Consider the following 13424-nt stretch of genomic DNA (forward strand, 5'->3'; position numbering starts at 1 on the left):
GGTTTTTTCAGTCTCTGTCACTTTCTGTCTCCACTCATCCTTCTAATTCCCTCATTGCCTTGTTTTTCATTCTCCTATTGCTGCCTACTCAATTCTGCCCTTTATTAGCTAATTTTTCCCCTCACAATACTTTTGTTCTTTTGTTCACACATTCTTTAAGACAATGACTTTTGGGAGAGGCTGTTCCGCAGGACACTGTATGTTTTGCCGCAAAAATACTTCAACCTAGTTCATTCTCAGTCATCTCTGGCACCAGCTTACATACAAACTTGTAATACACACACACTCATAAACACCACACAGCTGCAGATGCTCGCGGCATCAAACTCACATGTACACAACCATTTGAAAGTTCAAACTAAATTGACAGTCTCATTTAAAAATTTAGGGTGAGTAAGATGTTTAATGTTTTTGAAACATATCTGTTATGCTCATTAAGGTTGCATTTTTTTTATCAAAATACAGTAAAACATTTCTATTTTAATATATTTTAAAATGTAATTTGCATCATTTGAACGCATTTTCAGCATCATTACTCCAGTCTTCAGTGTCACATGATCCTTCTTATCATTCTAATATGCTAATTTGGTCCTGAAGAAACATTTTTTATTCATGTTAAAAACAGTTGCTTAATATTTTTGTGGAAATGGTGATACATTTTTTCAGGATCCATCGATGAACAGAAAGGTCTAAACAGAATTTATTTGAGATGGAAATCTTTTGTAACGACATAAACGTTTTTACTGTCACTTTTGATCAATTTAAAATAAAAATAATAAATTTCTTTTAAAATCTTACTGACCACAAACTTTTGAATGTTACTGTATGTTTTGTAACTTATGAATAGTTACAAAATGATATAAAGAGTTAAAATTAAGTTTGTAGACAAAAAATACATTGTGCATTAATATTTCTTTCCAAAACCATTTTCAAGGACGAGACGGACTAGAAAAGCAGCTAAAAGCATCCCATGATGCACCTTATGAGGTTTGTTAAGAGAACGAGTAGAGCTAGGTCATGAAAGGGTCATGATCTTGAAGCTCAAAGATAAAATAGTTTTTATTTGTTAAACATTTTTAGAACTCATAGATCCCAAACTTCAAATATTCTCATTGAATAGTTTTGATGGCTTTACTGTTATTCTAAAATAAAAATAAAAGTACATTTAAAAAAAGATAGCACATAATGAGGATCAAACTCACCAATATTGGGGTGTTTGAGTAGACGACAGATTCGGGCTTCACGTTCCAGTTTCTGATGATCTAGATGACAGAGAGAGAGAGAGAGAGAGAAAGAGAGAAGCAGGTTAGATATTTGAGGTGGCTGATGGCTTGTTCTCACAGCTATAAAATAAGAAGGACACCTCATCTGAGGTGCAAGCAGCTATGTCCTCTCCTCCAAGAAGAGAGAACATTTTTCCACAGGTGTCATAGATGTGAACCGCAATGCTGGAGAGGTAAGGGGATAAACAATTCAGAGAGATGATTTACATAATATGAATTTAAAATAAAATAAAAAAGTAGATCTACAACCTACATGCAGAAAAACTATTCTAATTGTATTGGCAAAGCCATAAAAAAAACTGCAAAAATATATCCCAAGTTATCCAGGGTATGCAAATTTGGTCCTGTCATGATGATATTGTAAATTGCTTGTGTGTGTGTGTGTGTGTATGTTTGTTTGTAAGAGTGGGTGTGAGGTTCAAGCTAATCTAGGGCTTATTACTGAAACTTGTAATATAGTTGTGTGTGAGCTCAAAAGATGAATGTTGTGTAAAATTAAACAAACAAGCCCGGGGGCTCATATTCTGTGTGGAGAAACTAAACAGCAGCTCAATGTCGTGACTGGGGTTTATTCATCTTCCCAGTGTAAAAATCACCCACTATGCACTGCTGGAGGCCAGTAAAATTGGATGTGATTCATATTTTACAAGAAAATAATAGGCTTTAATGTCAAATAAACAATGTTTTGACAGATTATATTCAGACAGGCTGTGCAAGCTTTTTATATTTTGCTCACGAGACTTTGCAGATCAAATATTAAAACTGCTTTAAACTTACCTGCATGAAATATTATTTATTTGAAATCCCTATTTTTATCTGGATTTCCAGCTCTAAAAAGATCTAAAAATCCTTAAAACTTGATCAATTTACTTTTCAATTTACAAATGACCCCATTGGCAAAAGGCTTTGCTTGTTTTTTGCATTAACGTATCAAATGTTTTTAAACGAAGAAAAGTGAAAAAAAAACAAAAAAAAAAACAGTTAATTCAAGACATTTTCTCTTAACTGTAATGTAGAAACATGCATCTCCTGTAAAGCTGCTTTGAAACAGTATAAATTGTGAAAAGTGCTATTCAAAACATGAATTAATTAAAGTGCCCCTATTACACCACGATAAATAAAGTTATTGTCTCCGTGTCGTAAGTACTTTGAATCCCACTTTTGTGATGGCTACACATCATGAAGTAACACATTTGCATAATCCCCGCCTATGTTCTACGTTGGCTGTCCGCGAACAATTTGACCCGCCCCCTCACAGTATCTTGTTGTGTGCTTAACATCATGTTGAGAATACGCCATGAAAGTAATTTTTTTTTATTTTCACTTCCTAAAGAGAAGGCTGCAAAGAATCAGTGGTTAAAATTCATTTTTCATTATACAGCAGTATAACCCCAATCTTTCTTTGTGTTCCCATCATTTTACTGCCGACTGCTTCTCTAATCTCAGGGAGTTCAATGCGGGATTCACAAAATGCTTGCTGTTTAAAGATGGTTCAGTACCCAGTTTATTTGGACCACCTGGCTCCACTGAATCACAACCTGTAAGTATGATAAATAATAGATGTTTATATTTTTTATCGAGTGTTCAAAATATAGAACTATGGCAATTTGCGTATCGTTTCGGACATGTGCTGTACACGGTAAACCATTCACAACAGACTGGGCAATCTGACCAATCAGAGCAGAGTATGCTCATGGAAAAGAGGGGTTTAGAGAGACTGAATCTTAGAACTGCTTTGAATGCATCGTTTGAGAATGGAAGTGGAAAATGAGGTGATATCAAATGCATATTTTGGGTAAACAAAAGCATTTTTTGACCTTGCATACATGTAAACCTATTGTAGGAGACTCGCAAAACAATATTAGAAACCTTAAAAATGGCATTATAGGGGCACTTTAATTATTAGTGTACACTAATCTGCTTTAAACTGATCTTGTCTTGGCAACAACATAAAAATACCTTTGCTAAGTTGGCAAATATATTTGGTTAAATATCAGGGCCATCTCAAAAGTCTCAAACAAGTCATGTCCTTAAGTTAACTTGCATCGGCTGAAAGACTGTGCCATCTTGCTTTGCAGTCATCATGTACATGAAACACCATTACTTCCAAACCCGCCCCTTCTTGAACTTCGTCCCTAGAATCTCTGTCATTACTTAAGCACTCAGGAGTGGAATGACAACTGTACTATGTATGTACTTATAGGATATTATGAAGAGTGCTGAAAATTACCACATCAGTACATGCATGTTGTGCAACCGGCATGGACAATGTAATACTGATGGCTTTCATCCGCCCAGATCTCCACAATTAACACATCAGCTTGAGTCAGTCTACAGTCTTAATGCTGTCTAATCCGACATGCTTGAGCAAGATGTTTTGGGAAGCGGAGTCTAGCTGGCCTTCTAACTGGCTCTGGTCCAAACCTAGTGGGTTGTCTACGTAGGCGGCATTTTAAGGTGTGCTCTTGACATGAAGACTGTTCCAAAATGTAGGCAGCATAAAAGACACCTTCTTTCTGTCAAATTCTAAAGGCAGCATTGCATGGATGATTCACAGAGAGGTCAATAGCAGCATGCACTGCTTAGTTAAAATCAATGACAAACTTAAAAAATAAAATAAAATCATTCAAGATGGTGGAAGAAGAGATTTTAAATATATAAATATACTTAAAAATAATGAGAATAAAATTCACTGAATACAAAAGTACCATTAAAAACTTCAGTCTTAAAAAACAAACAATTTGTGTGTATTTTTATGCTTATTAGGATATTACATAACAATATGATACATTGTTGAAACATTAGGAGAATGCTAACATCGAAAACTACTTTTTTATTTTTTTCATTTTTATCACTACCCCACTCTGTCTTGTTGACTTTCTTTCTCTCTGAGCTAGATTAGGTGTTACCCTTTCACACATGCAACACCACACACACACACACACACACACACACACACACACACACACACACACAGACAGAAGACATGCTCCAAGCTAACAAGATTACATCTTCTCCCATCTTGCCCTGTGACCCAGTGGAAGATTAACCCTTAGCACACCACTGGCACAAATACTGTTTTGCTCCACAGCACTTTCACTGCTGGCCAACTGACCACACACACTCCAACCGCAGAAGCAGAAGGGTGCCAGGATGGCACCAAATCCCTGTTACTGGATCAGCAAAGAGACAAAATGAACCCATGTGATCCTATGAACTAGCAGCTGAAGCAAACTGTATAAACAAACATGTTGATGTTCCTCCTTTCAGTTCCCTATTTCTGCTTATCTCAAAAAACAGCCATAAAGTGAGGATATTTCAGGTCTTCAGAATATCTACATCATCATTCCCACACTAGCCAAATTTATGACTACTGTCTGTCAGAATGAGTTGGTTTAGCATTAAAATATAAGCTTTAAACTCTAGATCCTTCCTCATGATATTTAGGTTTATGTTCACAGCCTACATTTATGCTCCAAAAATATACAAGATGATACACTGCACTGAAAAAAAAACTACTTCAAATAGCAGCAAAATATGCATACCAATATGAAACTTGCAAGTGCTATTACAGCATTAATTCAATTGCAATCTTTTCGTTATCAGAGTAAAAGAAAAGCCCTTGGTTTTCAACCTGTCTCCTTCAACCATCTGCCTCTATTCCCATTTTTCACAATCCAATCAATTCCAGACGGATAAATTCAAATTTTGCTCTACATTCTCTTGCTGAATATCCTGTAAAGTAAAATGAGTTCCTCTAGCTCAAACTAGTAACACCAAAGTCAGGGGTTCGATTCCCAGGGAATGCATGAACTGATAAACTATATACCTTTGGATAGAAGTGTCTGCTAATTATGTAAATGTGAAAACTGTAAAAAGTTTCACACTGACTGAAAGTGTTATCCGCTGAATGGACTGATCTTCTATTCCTCACAGCCTCATTTACATGACGACTGATTAAGCTCCACCAAGGCAAAAGCTGAATACATCAACGGCAAATACATTTTAAGATATTCTACTGCATCTCAGAAGTTTCAGACTCCCAAAAGTAACTGGAGAGGAAACTCCCTTCTATATTACAGAGAGACACAGCAGCATGGTGCTATCAAAACTACTTCAGTTTCACTACGGAAGATAACACACTCTCATGCTGCAGTAATTTTATTACAGACACACACAGCTCTCTAATCTGATGCATAATTAAACGCAGGGTAGAGATAGGAAGGGCCTTCTGTCCAGACACTCTGTGTAAAGGGTGAATAAGGGCAGGACAGACAGGAAGACAATGGGGGAAAAGGGAGCCATTGAAAGGTTAGAGAGAGGAGGCCAAACACTAGAACAAAAACCCTGAATGTGAAATAGAGCTCTTAATACAATGTTCATAGATATTGTGCACACAGATTTTCAAAACAGCTGTAATATTCAAAACAGCTTTAAATGATGCGTGTAATGGAAATGTAAACCCTTGTTTGTCAAGTTAATTAGGATCAATTTAATTAGGATGCTTCAAATGGACAATGAAGAAAATAAGGGAACAAAAAAATTAACTGGAATTGGAAATAAATATAATTTGAATAAACACTGAATAAGAACTGATTTGGAGCCACAGAAATACTTGGAATGGAAATTTAAATGAATTGTTGTTTGGAAATTGGAATTGAACTGAAACCGAATCAAAAGTGGATTACCTGGAATTGGAATTGAATATGAAATGACATTAAATAAGAAGTCATTTGAAATAAGGTTTAGAAAAAGAGAGGCACAAAAACACTTTGAAACAGAATAAAACAAAATTATAGTTGAAATTGGAATTAAACAGACAATGAAACTCAATTGAAAGTGATTTACTGAAACTAGAATTGAATAGGATTAAGGGTGCTTTCACACTTGGTTCGCCTGCCTGGTCCGAACACGAGTTCAATGGCTCCCCCCCTCCCTCGAGTTCGGAAGACAGCGTTCACATCATCCAAAGGAACCAAACTCTGACGTCAATCGAACCTGGGTGCGCACCAAAAGTGCTAGTGTGAAAGCACCCTAAAATTACAATTTAACTGAAAGAGAAGGTATTAATAAAGTAAACAGTTTAAAATTAACTGAATTAGAAGAATTTTAAGTGGAATTAAAATTCAAGTTGGCACCGAAACTGGTTTGGAAGTGAATTAACTGGAACTGGAAATGAATTGGATGGAATGGGATAGAAAGTGTAGAAAGATTAGAATAGTGACGCAAAAGTGCCACTAATCACCAGAGGCAGTGTGTGTTTGTGCGTGTGTGTAAGAGAAAGGATTACACGAGACATGTACTTGATGAAGCAAAGTCACAACTCCCTTGCGTGAGCATCTGCACTGTAAGCCTCTGCATGTGCGTTGCATGTGTGTCACCTCATCAGCTCAGATGGCGGGATGCCTTTCTTCCTTTGTTCCTTCACTCATTCATTTATCTATGAATATGAATAATCCTGGGTAGAGCAGAAATCTCCCCTTATCAATGACACTTCCTGTTGACATCATCCACTGACTTAGTCAACACAAAAACCCATTTTACTTCCACAATGGGATACAATGGGATGTATTTAAGTAAAATACAAAAAGAAAAAGGGAATCCGCACACCAAGCAAATGCAAAGTTCAAGGTCCTTTGAACAAAAATGTATTAGTGAAGATTTATATGGAAGTAACAACAAAATCTAAAGTGCACAAACAAAAATGTGTCTGCACACACAGGCTCACAAAAAAAGGAAGGAATGTATTTAAAGGGGTCCTATTATGCTCTTTTACAAAGTCTTGATTTTGTTTTGGGTGTGTACTAGAACAGGCTCTCATACTAGTTTGTTTGAAAAACATTATTTTTCATATATTTTACATTACAACAACACCTCTCTCCCCAGTCTGGCATGAACGGCTCGATTAGTTCCTGTATCAAATGAAGGCCTGCCTTCTGAAATACAGAAATTCTCCTTACCATAGCCGTCTGCGAGCTTCAGTGTAAATATTGCATCAAAATCATATCAATTTTATCACGATTTAAACCCGGATGATTGTAACCACTCTAAGTTCGTCTGCCTTGGGAAAGCTAGCGTGTCTCTGACATTGTGATAACACTTGTTGCCTTCGCTAGTGCAGCTCAACCAGGTCTCGTCCCATTCGTCGATCTTTGTGATATCACAAATCCCAGAAAATATGCGTTGTAGTCCAAATGAGTCATTCCTTGTAGTTTTTGAAAAGTGATTTTTTTTTAAATAAAATATCTCCTTTTGAATTGGACTTTGAGCTTTGTGACTTTGCAAATCTTTTTATGCTCAAACAGCAACATTACAGACTAACTAAAGCTGAAAAAGTGAAAAAGCATAATAGCATTTACTTTAAGTAAAACAGGATATTTTAAAAAGTAAAACTTGCTGAATAATTTTATCTATAGGGAAGCCTCCTCACTATCCCGATGAGCCACCAGTTCATCCAAGAATCACTTATGCACATCCACACTCAGTGTCCAAGCACAGATGTGCACACCTGCTGCATTATAATGGAGTGTTTTCCTGTGAAGTACATTGATTTGAACATCCTGTGCTAGGGACTTAATGTGGATAGCAACAATCTCCAGGTCCTCTTATCCTCAGAGAAATAAATGAACCACTGTTGTGACTTTGGGTCTTCAATAAAATAGAAACATTTAATAGAAGAAATAAACTCACACAGGTTTGGATCGACATGAGGTTGAGTAAATGACAACAATTTTACATTTGGGTGAACTATCCCTTTAACTGCAGTGTGGACTAGATCTTATGCAGTCTAGTCAAAGTCTGATTATGTGAGGCAAATCAAGCCCTAATGTCATAATGTCATTTCCCATCAATCTTCGAAAAAGAATAATCTAAAAAAAAAGCATGAAAAGGTGTTCTGCTTTGATTTAAGCTGGTAAAGATGTTTCCCAACCAGCAAACACATTGATAAAAGCCAAATTACAGCAGTTTCATGTTCCGTGACTTGTCGAGATAATGCCTTCATTAGGATGCCAGAGGGAAGGAGGAGCTCAGAGGCAGTCGACTGAAACGACCGTAACACACTCTCACAGGTAACCCATTCCCAAAAGAAAATGCTCGTTCCTAATATGGATACGGATGCTGCAGTGTTTAATTGCTTCATCACCCGTGCCATTTAGAGACTCTGTGCGCGCGTGTGTGTTTTAGTGTGGGTGTCAGTGTTTTGCTTTATTGTGCTGAAGCTCAGAGATCTGTGGGCTCAATTACTGGCCCACAGACACTCCTGTGTTTGTCGCAATCAACAAAACTGCAGTGGCTGAGAGAAAAGAGCAGGCACAGAGGAGAGCAGATCCGCCGGGACACAGGTCTGGATCCAGAGCGCAAATCGGTATGAGCCAGGACAATTAATAGCCTGTCAATATCTGCTAGAAGCAGCTGGTCACCGATGCTCTTCCATTTTCCAAATGATGAAATGACCCAATTTTTCCAATGACGAATGTTAAATATGACAAGAGGCCATTATGTTGAAGAAGCAGCCCCAAGAAAATAACATCATGCAGACTTAGAGTTTAGTTACAGAAAACACTGAATTATGTGCATTATAAAATAAAACCAACTATAGTCATTTAATACTCCGTGCTCTGTGAAAGACTTTCTTCACCATCAGAGGGTAAGGCTGAGGTCAGATGGGCTTTAAAATAAATAAATAAATAAGATCCAGGCCAAATCCATGCTGGGCACACTGCCACTCACCAAACCAACCACAACCACACAGACATACCAAGTCACCAAATTGAGTAAGTGCCACACAACGTGACATGATGTATGTTTTTATCAGAAGATTTTATTACGTAGAAATAGTGCGATACATACAAAGTCAAATGCTAAATTATGGCATATAGAAAAAGGGCTGGTTGATATTTATTAACAAAGCATCTAATAGAAAAATCAAGCACCACTCAGTAAGATTAAGTCGCCAGTGGACTTTTTATATTTATATATATTTCTTTTAATCTGTGCTCTTCATTATCTTGTACTACAAACTGTAGATCCATATAATGGATTGAATTAAATTTGGACTCAGTTGAGTGCACCTTTAAAAGAAAAGCTCACCCATGAATGGAATGCTAGCTAGCAACATCGATATTTCCCTAATTAACATTCATGAGGAAAGCCATCTTTTTTGCAATGTGACGTCATAAAAAACGTCATGAGCCCTGAGCAGCAGGCTATCAGAATGAATCTGACCCAGACAGAGCTGTCCCTAGGCACTGGCCGGCAAGGCCACAGCGTCTGCATCTCAAATCTCCACTGCTACGTCCTCCTCCGCTTCTATTCTGCCCTTTTCGGTTTCAGAATGCCCCTCCTTGACTATTCTGAACTAATATTTTTTCAACAGATGGCCCCTCAGCGTAATTCCTCTTTTCTGTCCATGATAACAACACCACAATACTGCTGTCCTGAGGGAAATATAAAAGTTAAAATGGTATAAAAAAAATAAAAAAATAAAAAGTGGGAGTGCACGTCAACAATGTCAATAAACAGACTGCATGAATACATACAGAAAACTTTCAAATCAAAGAACGACAAACTTTTAGATTCATATCTGACTACACAGACAAACATGGAAAATAATATTGAACCTGGGGTAAAAAGAAAATCTAAGGAGCAAGAAATTACTCTCTATTAATATTTATTAGTTAAAATTAAAATTAATCTGCAATTATACTCTTGAAACTAATTATCTGACCCTTGAAAATTAAAACTAGCTAGAGCACAAAATGTCTTTGTACTGAGGATTCAAGCTCAAGATTGCTGCAATTCAGTGCGATTCCTTCCTAGAAGTCTAACACAGGCACCACAATATCTAAAATGGCTGGTAACAAAGACTTTCCTGATCTCTTCCCATTACTCAAACTGTATTAGACTCCTGGTGTAATTGCTGTGGGAATACAATCCGCTGCGGTATTGTTGAATTAGACCTGATGCACTAGGCCAAGACAACTGACAATGTTCTGATCTGGTCCAGGTCTGGAGGCCTGAAATACGTTACAGTTAGTGTCACGGCAAAGCTTGTAAATATGCTTGATTCAGCCAAATTTATATGAGAAGCAACAGATGCCACCTCAAGGGACAGACAAAGAGGCACACTGAATGAGTATAAAAAGAAAGAACACTGAACCCAACTTTATTTGTGGTCAGCATTGTTAAAGACCTTAGGGCAGACGTCATTAAATTATACAAAGATGAAAACGAGGCTGTGAGAAATAGACTAAAGCTGAACAACTGTCATGTTGTTAAACAACATTACAATCCATTAAACAAACTGTACTTCTATCACACACAGCCTCGTTTTCATTCGTCAGAAATTAAATATGGCGCTACCTTGGTTACCTTAAGTTTTATTATTACCTAAAAATAACTATTAAAACAGGTTTTTGTTAACTGAAATAAAGCTATAATAAAATAAAATACAAGTATTAGATGACAAACTTAAATGAAAATTGATAAAAAAGCAACTAATACGAATAAAAATAATAAAGCAACTAATACAAATGACAAAACAACAAAACAAAATGACTAAAATTAAACAAAATATAAAAATAAAAGCTAATATTAATATTTAATAAAAGCTAATAATACTTAAAACTAACAGCAAAATATTAAATACTATAATAGTACAAAAATACTGGCTAAAATACTAATACTACTAAAATAACACTGCCAAAGGTGTTAATAATTTCTTTCACAAGACTGTAACTTGAGTTAGCAGGTGTTTACAGGTTTTTATGTGTTCTAAGGATCTACTTCTTGCTAGTAACGGCACCAATCGAATTCCAAATATATATGTAATGCAAGTTCTTTTTAATATGTTGCCCCAACATGGCTGTTTTTGCACATTAAGCTGAAATAAGAAAACTTTTTTTTTCATCAAAAACATTACATTACCAGTCTAAGTGATTCAGCACTTAGTGGAAATGGTTCGGAAGTGTTGAAACAGCATTTGTACAATTACGCCATCCACCAACAGGACTCTGAATCTCCAGACAGCAGCATTCATACTTTCCACAGGGGCTAGCAAAATCATCAGAGAAGGGGATTCTGGGTAATGCGGAACTGAGCTCAATGCTCACACTGCACCTGTAGTGCCAAACAACGGTAACCAAGCTGCAGGAGGTACGGACGCAAACAATACATTCCCAACATACACCTCAGCCCCCGCCGTTGCCTGAGGGGGCAAATTAGAGCAGATTATTCCCTTCAGACAAAAAACCGAAAGCTACAGCTCATCAGAAAGAGCCTCTCAATGAATATTTCAGAGCAGCGGGCAAAGGTGGTGTGCGTCACGTAATAGCTTTTAGCTGCGCATTGCCCTCATCTCTGCATGACGTTCTATAACCCCGGTCATCTCTCAAAGGCCATTTAAGCTTTTCTCTTTGACATTTATGACAGATCTTCTCTTTTCCAAATGCTCCTGTTATTAGAGTCTCAGTAAAACAGGACGGGCCATGCAAGACAGCCTTCCATATGTAGTAATAAAAAGTCCCAAACCAAACACCCGCCACAACACTAATTAACAAACCAATGACTGAATGAAAAGATGTATCTGGTCGAGCTCTTTTAATGTGATAAAGGCCACCATACCACTTAGTGGTTCCATTTTCAGAGTTGCATGAGTAAATGTGCATCCACAGATATTTGTATGCATCCAAATGTTCATTTGTGCGTGCAGCACAAGTAGTGCACTCTACAGATGAGTATCACTACACACTGATGACAGTGACTTTAACCTGGGGAAGAGGTGGATGCAACATCACAAAATTAACTTTTTGTCAATGCTGCCAAAGGCTGGAGATACCATACACACGCTATTGTTCAGACTGCATTTATTTTAACAAAAATACTGTAAAACTGTAATTCTGTAAAACTGTATTACACTTTAAAATAACTGTTTTCTATTTTAATATATTTTAAAATGTAATGTATAAGTGCAGCTTCATATTTTTGTGGAAAATATATGTTAAAGATTTTTTTTTATGAATACAAAGAACAGAATTTATTACAAATAGACATCCTTTATAACACAAGACATTTCTTAACTGCCACTTTTGATCAATTTAACACATTCTTGCTAAATAAGTGTAATTTCCTTAAAAAAAAAAAAAAACCTCTTACTTGCCCCAAACTTTTGTTTTATACAAACAGAGATTTGTGTGTACAACATATATATTTGTCCCTGCAGTACATAAAAAGCAGCTAAAAGTGATTTTCAAATGTATAAAACGAAACTTTAATAGAAAAACATTAACAAAATAAAAAAAAAAAACAGTAAGACAGATTAAGATAAACGTAGTAAAAAAAAAAAAAAGACGCAACAATTCAAGTGAAAAAATAAATAAAAAAAAGAGTAAAGAACAAATAACAAAAAATTATTATTATTTAATACAATGAAGTTGTACAAAAGCTAAACTAAAAATATTTCCTTACCTTTCCTACACTAATGCTAGGAGTTTGTCTAATTCCAATTGGTTAGAGCTTGTCTAAGTGTGTCCAGTTCCTAGTCCAGTTGTTATATCTCCTTATGATTAATGCTGACAAAGAAAATGTCAGTTCATCGGCATGTAGTTGTTTTTTTCCCCCAAGAACTTGGCATTCACCCATAGTAGGATGCAGAACAGATATTCAGACAGTTTCTTTAAAGAATCAATGTCATTAGGCAGGCATAACACTGTATCATCAACATAAAAATGATAGTTCATCTCTTGTTTATGATTAACGTTGCCCTGAGGTATCATACAATGTGATTAGATGAGCCAGTCTCCACCACTCAGAGAAACTGCAGGTGTCACAAATACATTCTGATCATCACATTGCAATTTTTGTGGCTTAATGTGAAAAATATCTTGCATGTGTCACCACATGGAGTTCTAGAGGGAAAAAAATGGAACTTTAGGCATAGAGATAAACTTGTGAGTGAAAAGCTGAGGGACACATGTCCAGGGGCGTAGCACCAAATTTTGGGCCCTGGGTACAAACCATCTTGCTGGGCCACCGTACCAAATACCATAGTGATACCAATGGCCTAAGTCTCTCATTTTCTTCTCTTTCCTCTTCAGCTCTGTCCTCCTTCTCCTGACTACCTTCATGTAAACTTCTGACTCT

The 13424-nt window shown here is 36.5% G+C and overlaps 1 protein-coding gene across 16 annotated transcripts in view; it reads right to left on the reverse strand.

The window, feature by feature from the left end:
- camk2g1 (calcium/calmodulin-dependent protein kinase (CaM kinase) II gamma 1) overlaps positions 1-13424 on the reverse strand; it is a 76712-nt gene that overhangs the window by 36025 nt on the left and 27263 nt on the right. For all 16 annotated transcript variants that reach the window (XM_042767982.1, XM_042767981.1, XM_042767978.1 and 13 more), the window contains exon 3: positions 1203-1262. In XM_042767982.1, coding sequence (XP_042623916.1) covers positions 1203-1262 — 60 coding nt within the window. The remainder of the gene's footprint in view (positions 1-1202; positions 1263-13424) is intronic.

The sequence above is a fragment of the Cyprinus carpio genome, chromosome A12, assembly GCF_018340385.1.
Source record: "Cyprinus carpio isolate SPL01 chromosome A12, ASM1834038v1, whole genome shotgun sequence".
NCBI classification, from domain to species: domain Eukaryota; kingdom Metazoa; phylum Chordata; class Actinopteri; order Cypriniformes; family Cyprinidae; genus Cyprinus; species Cyprinus carpio.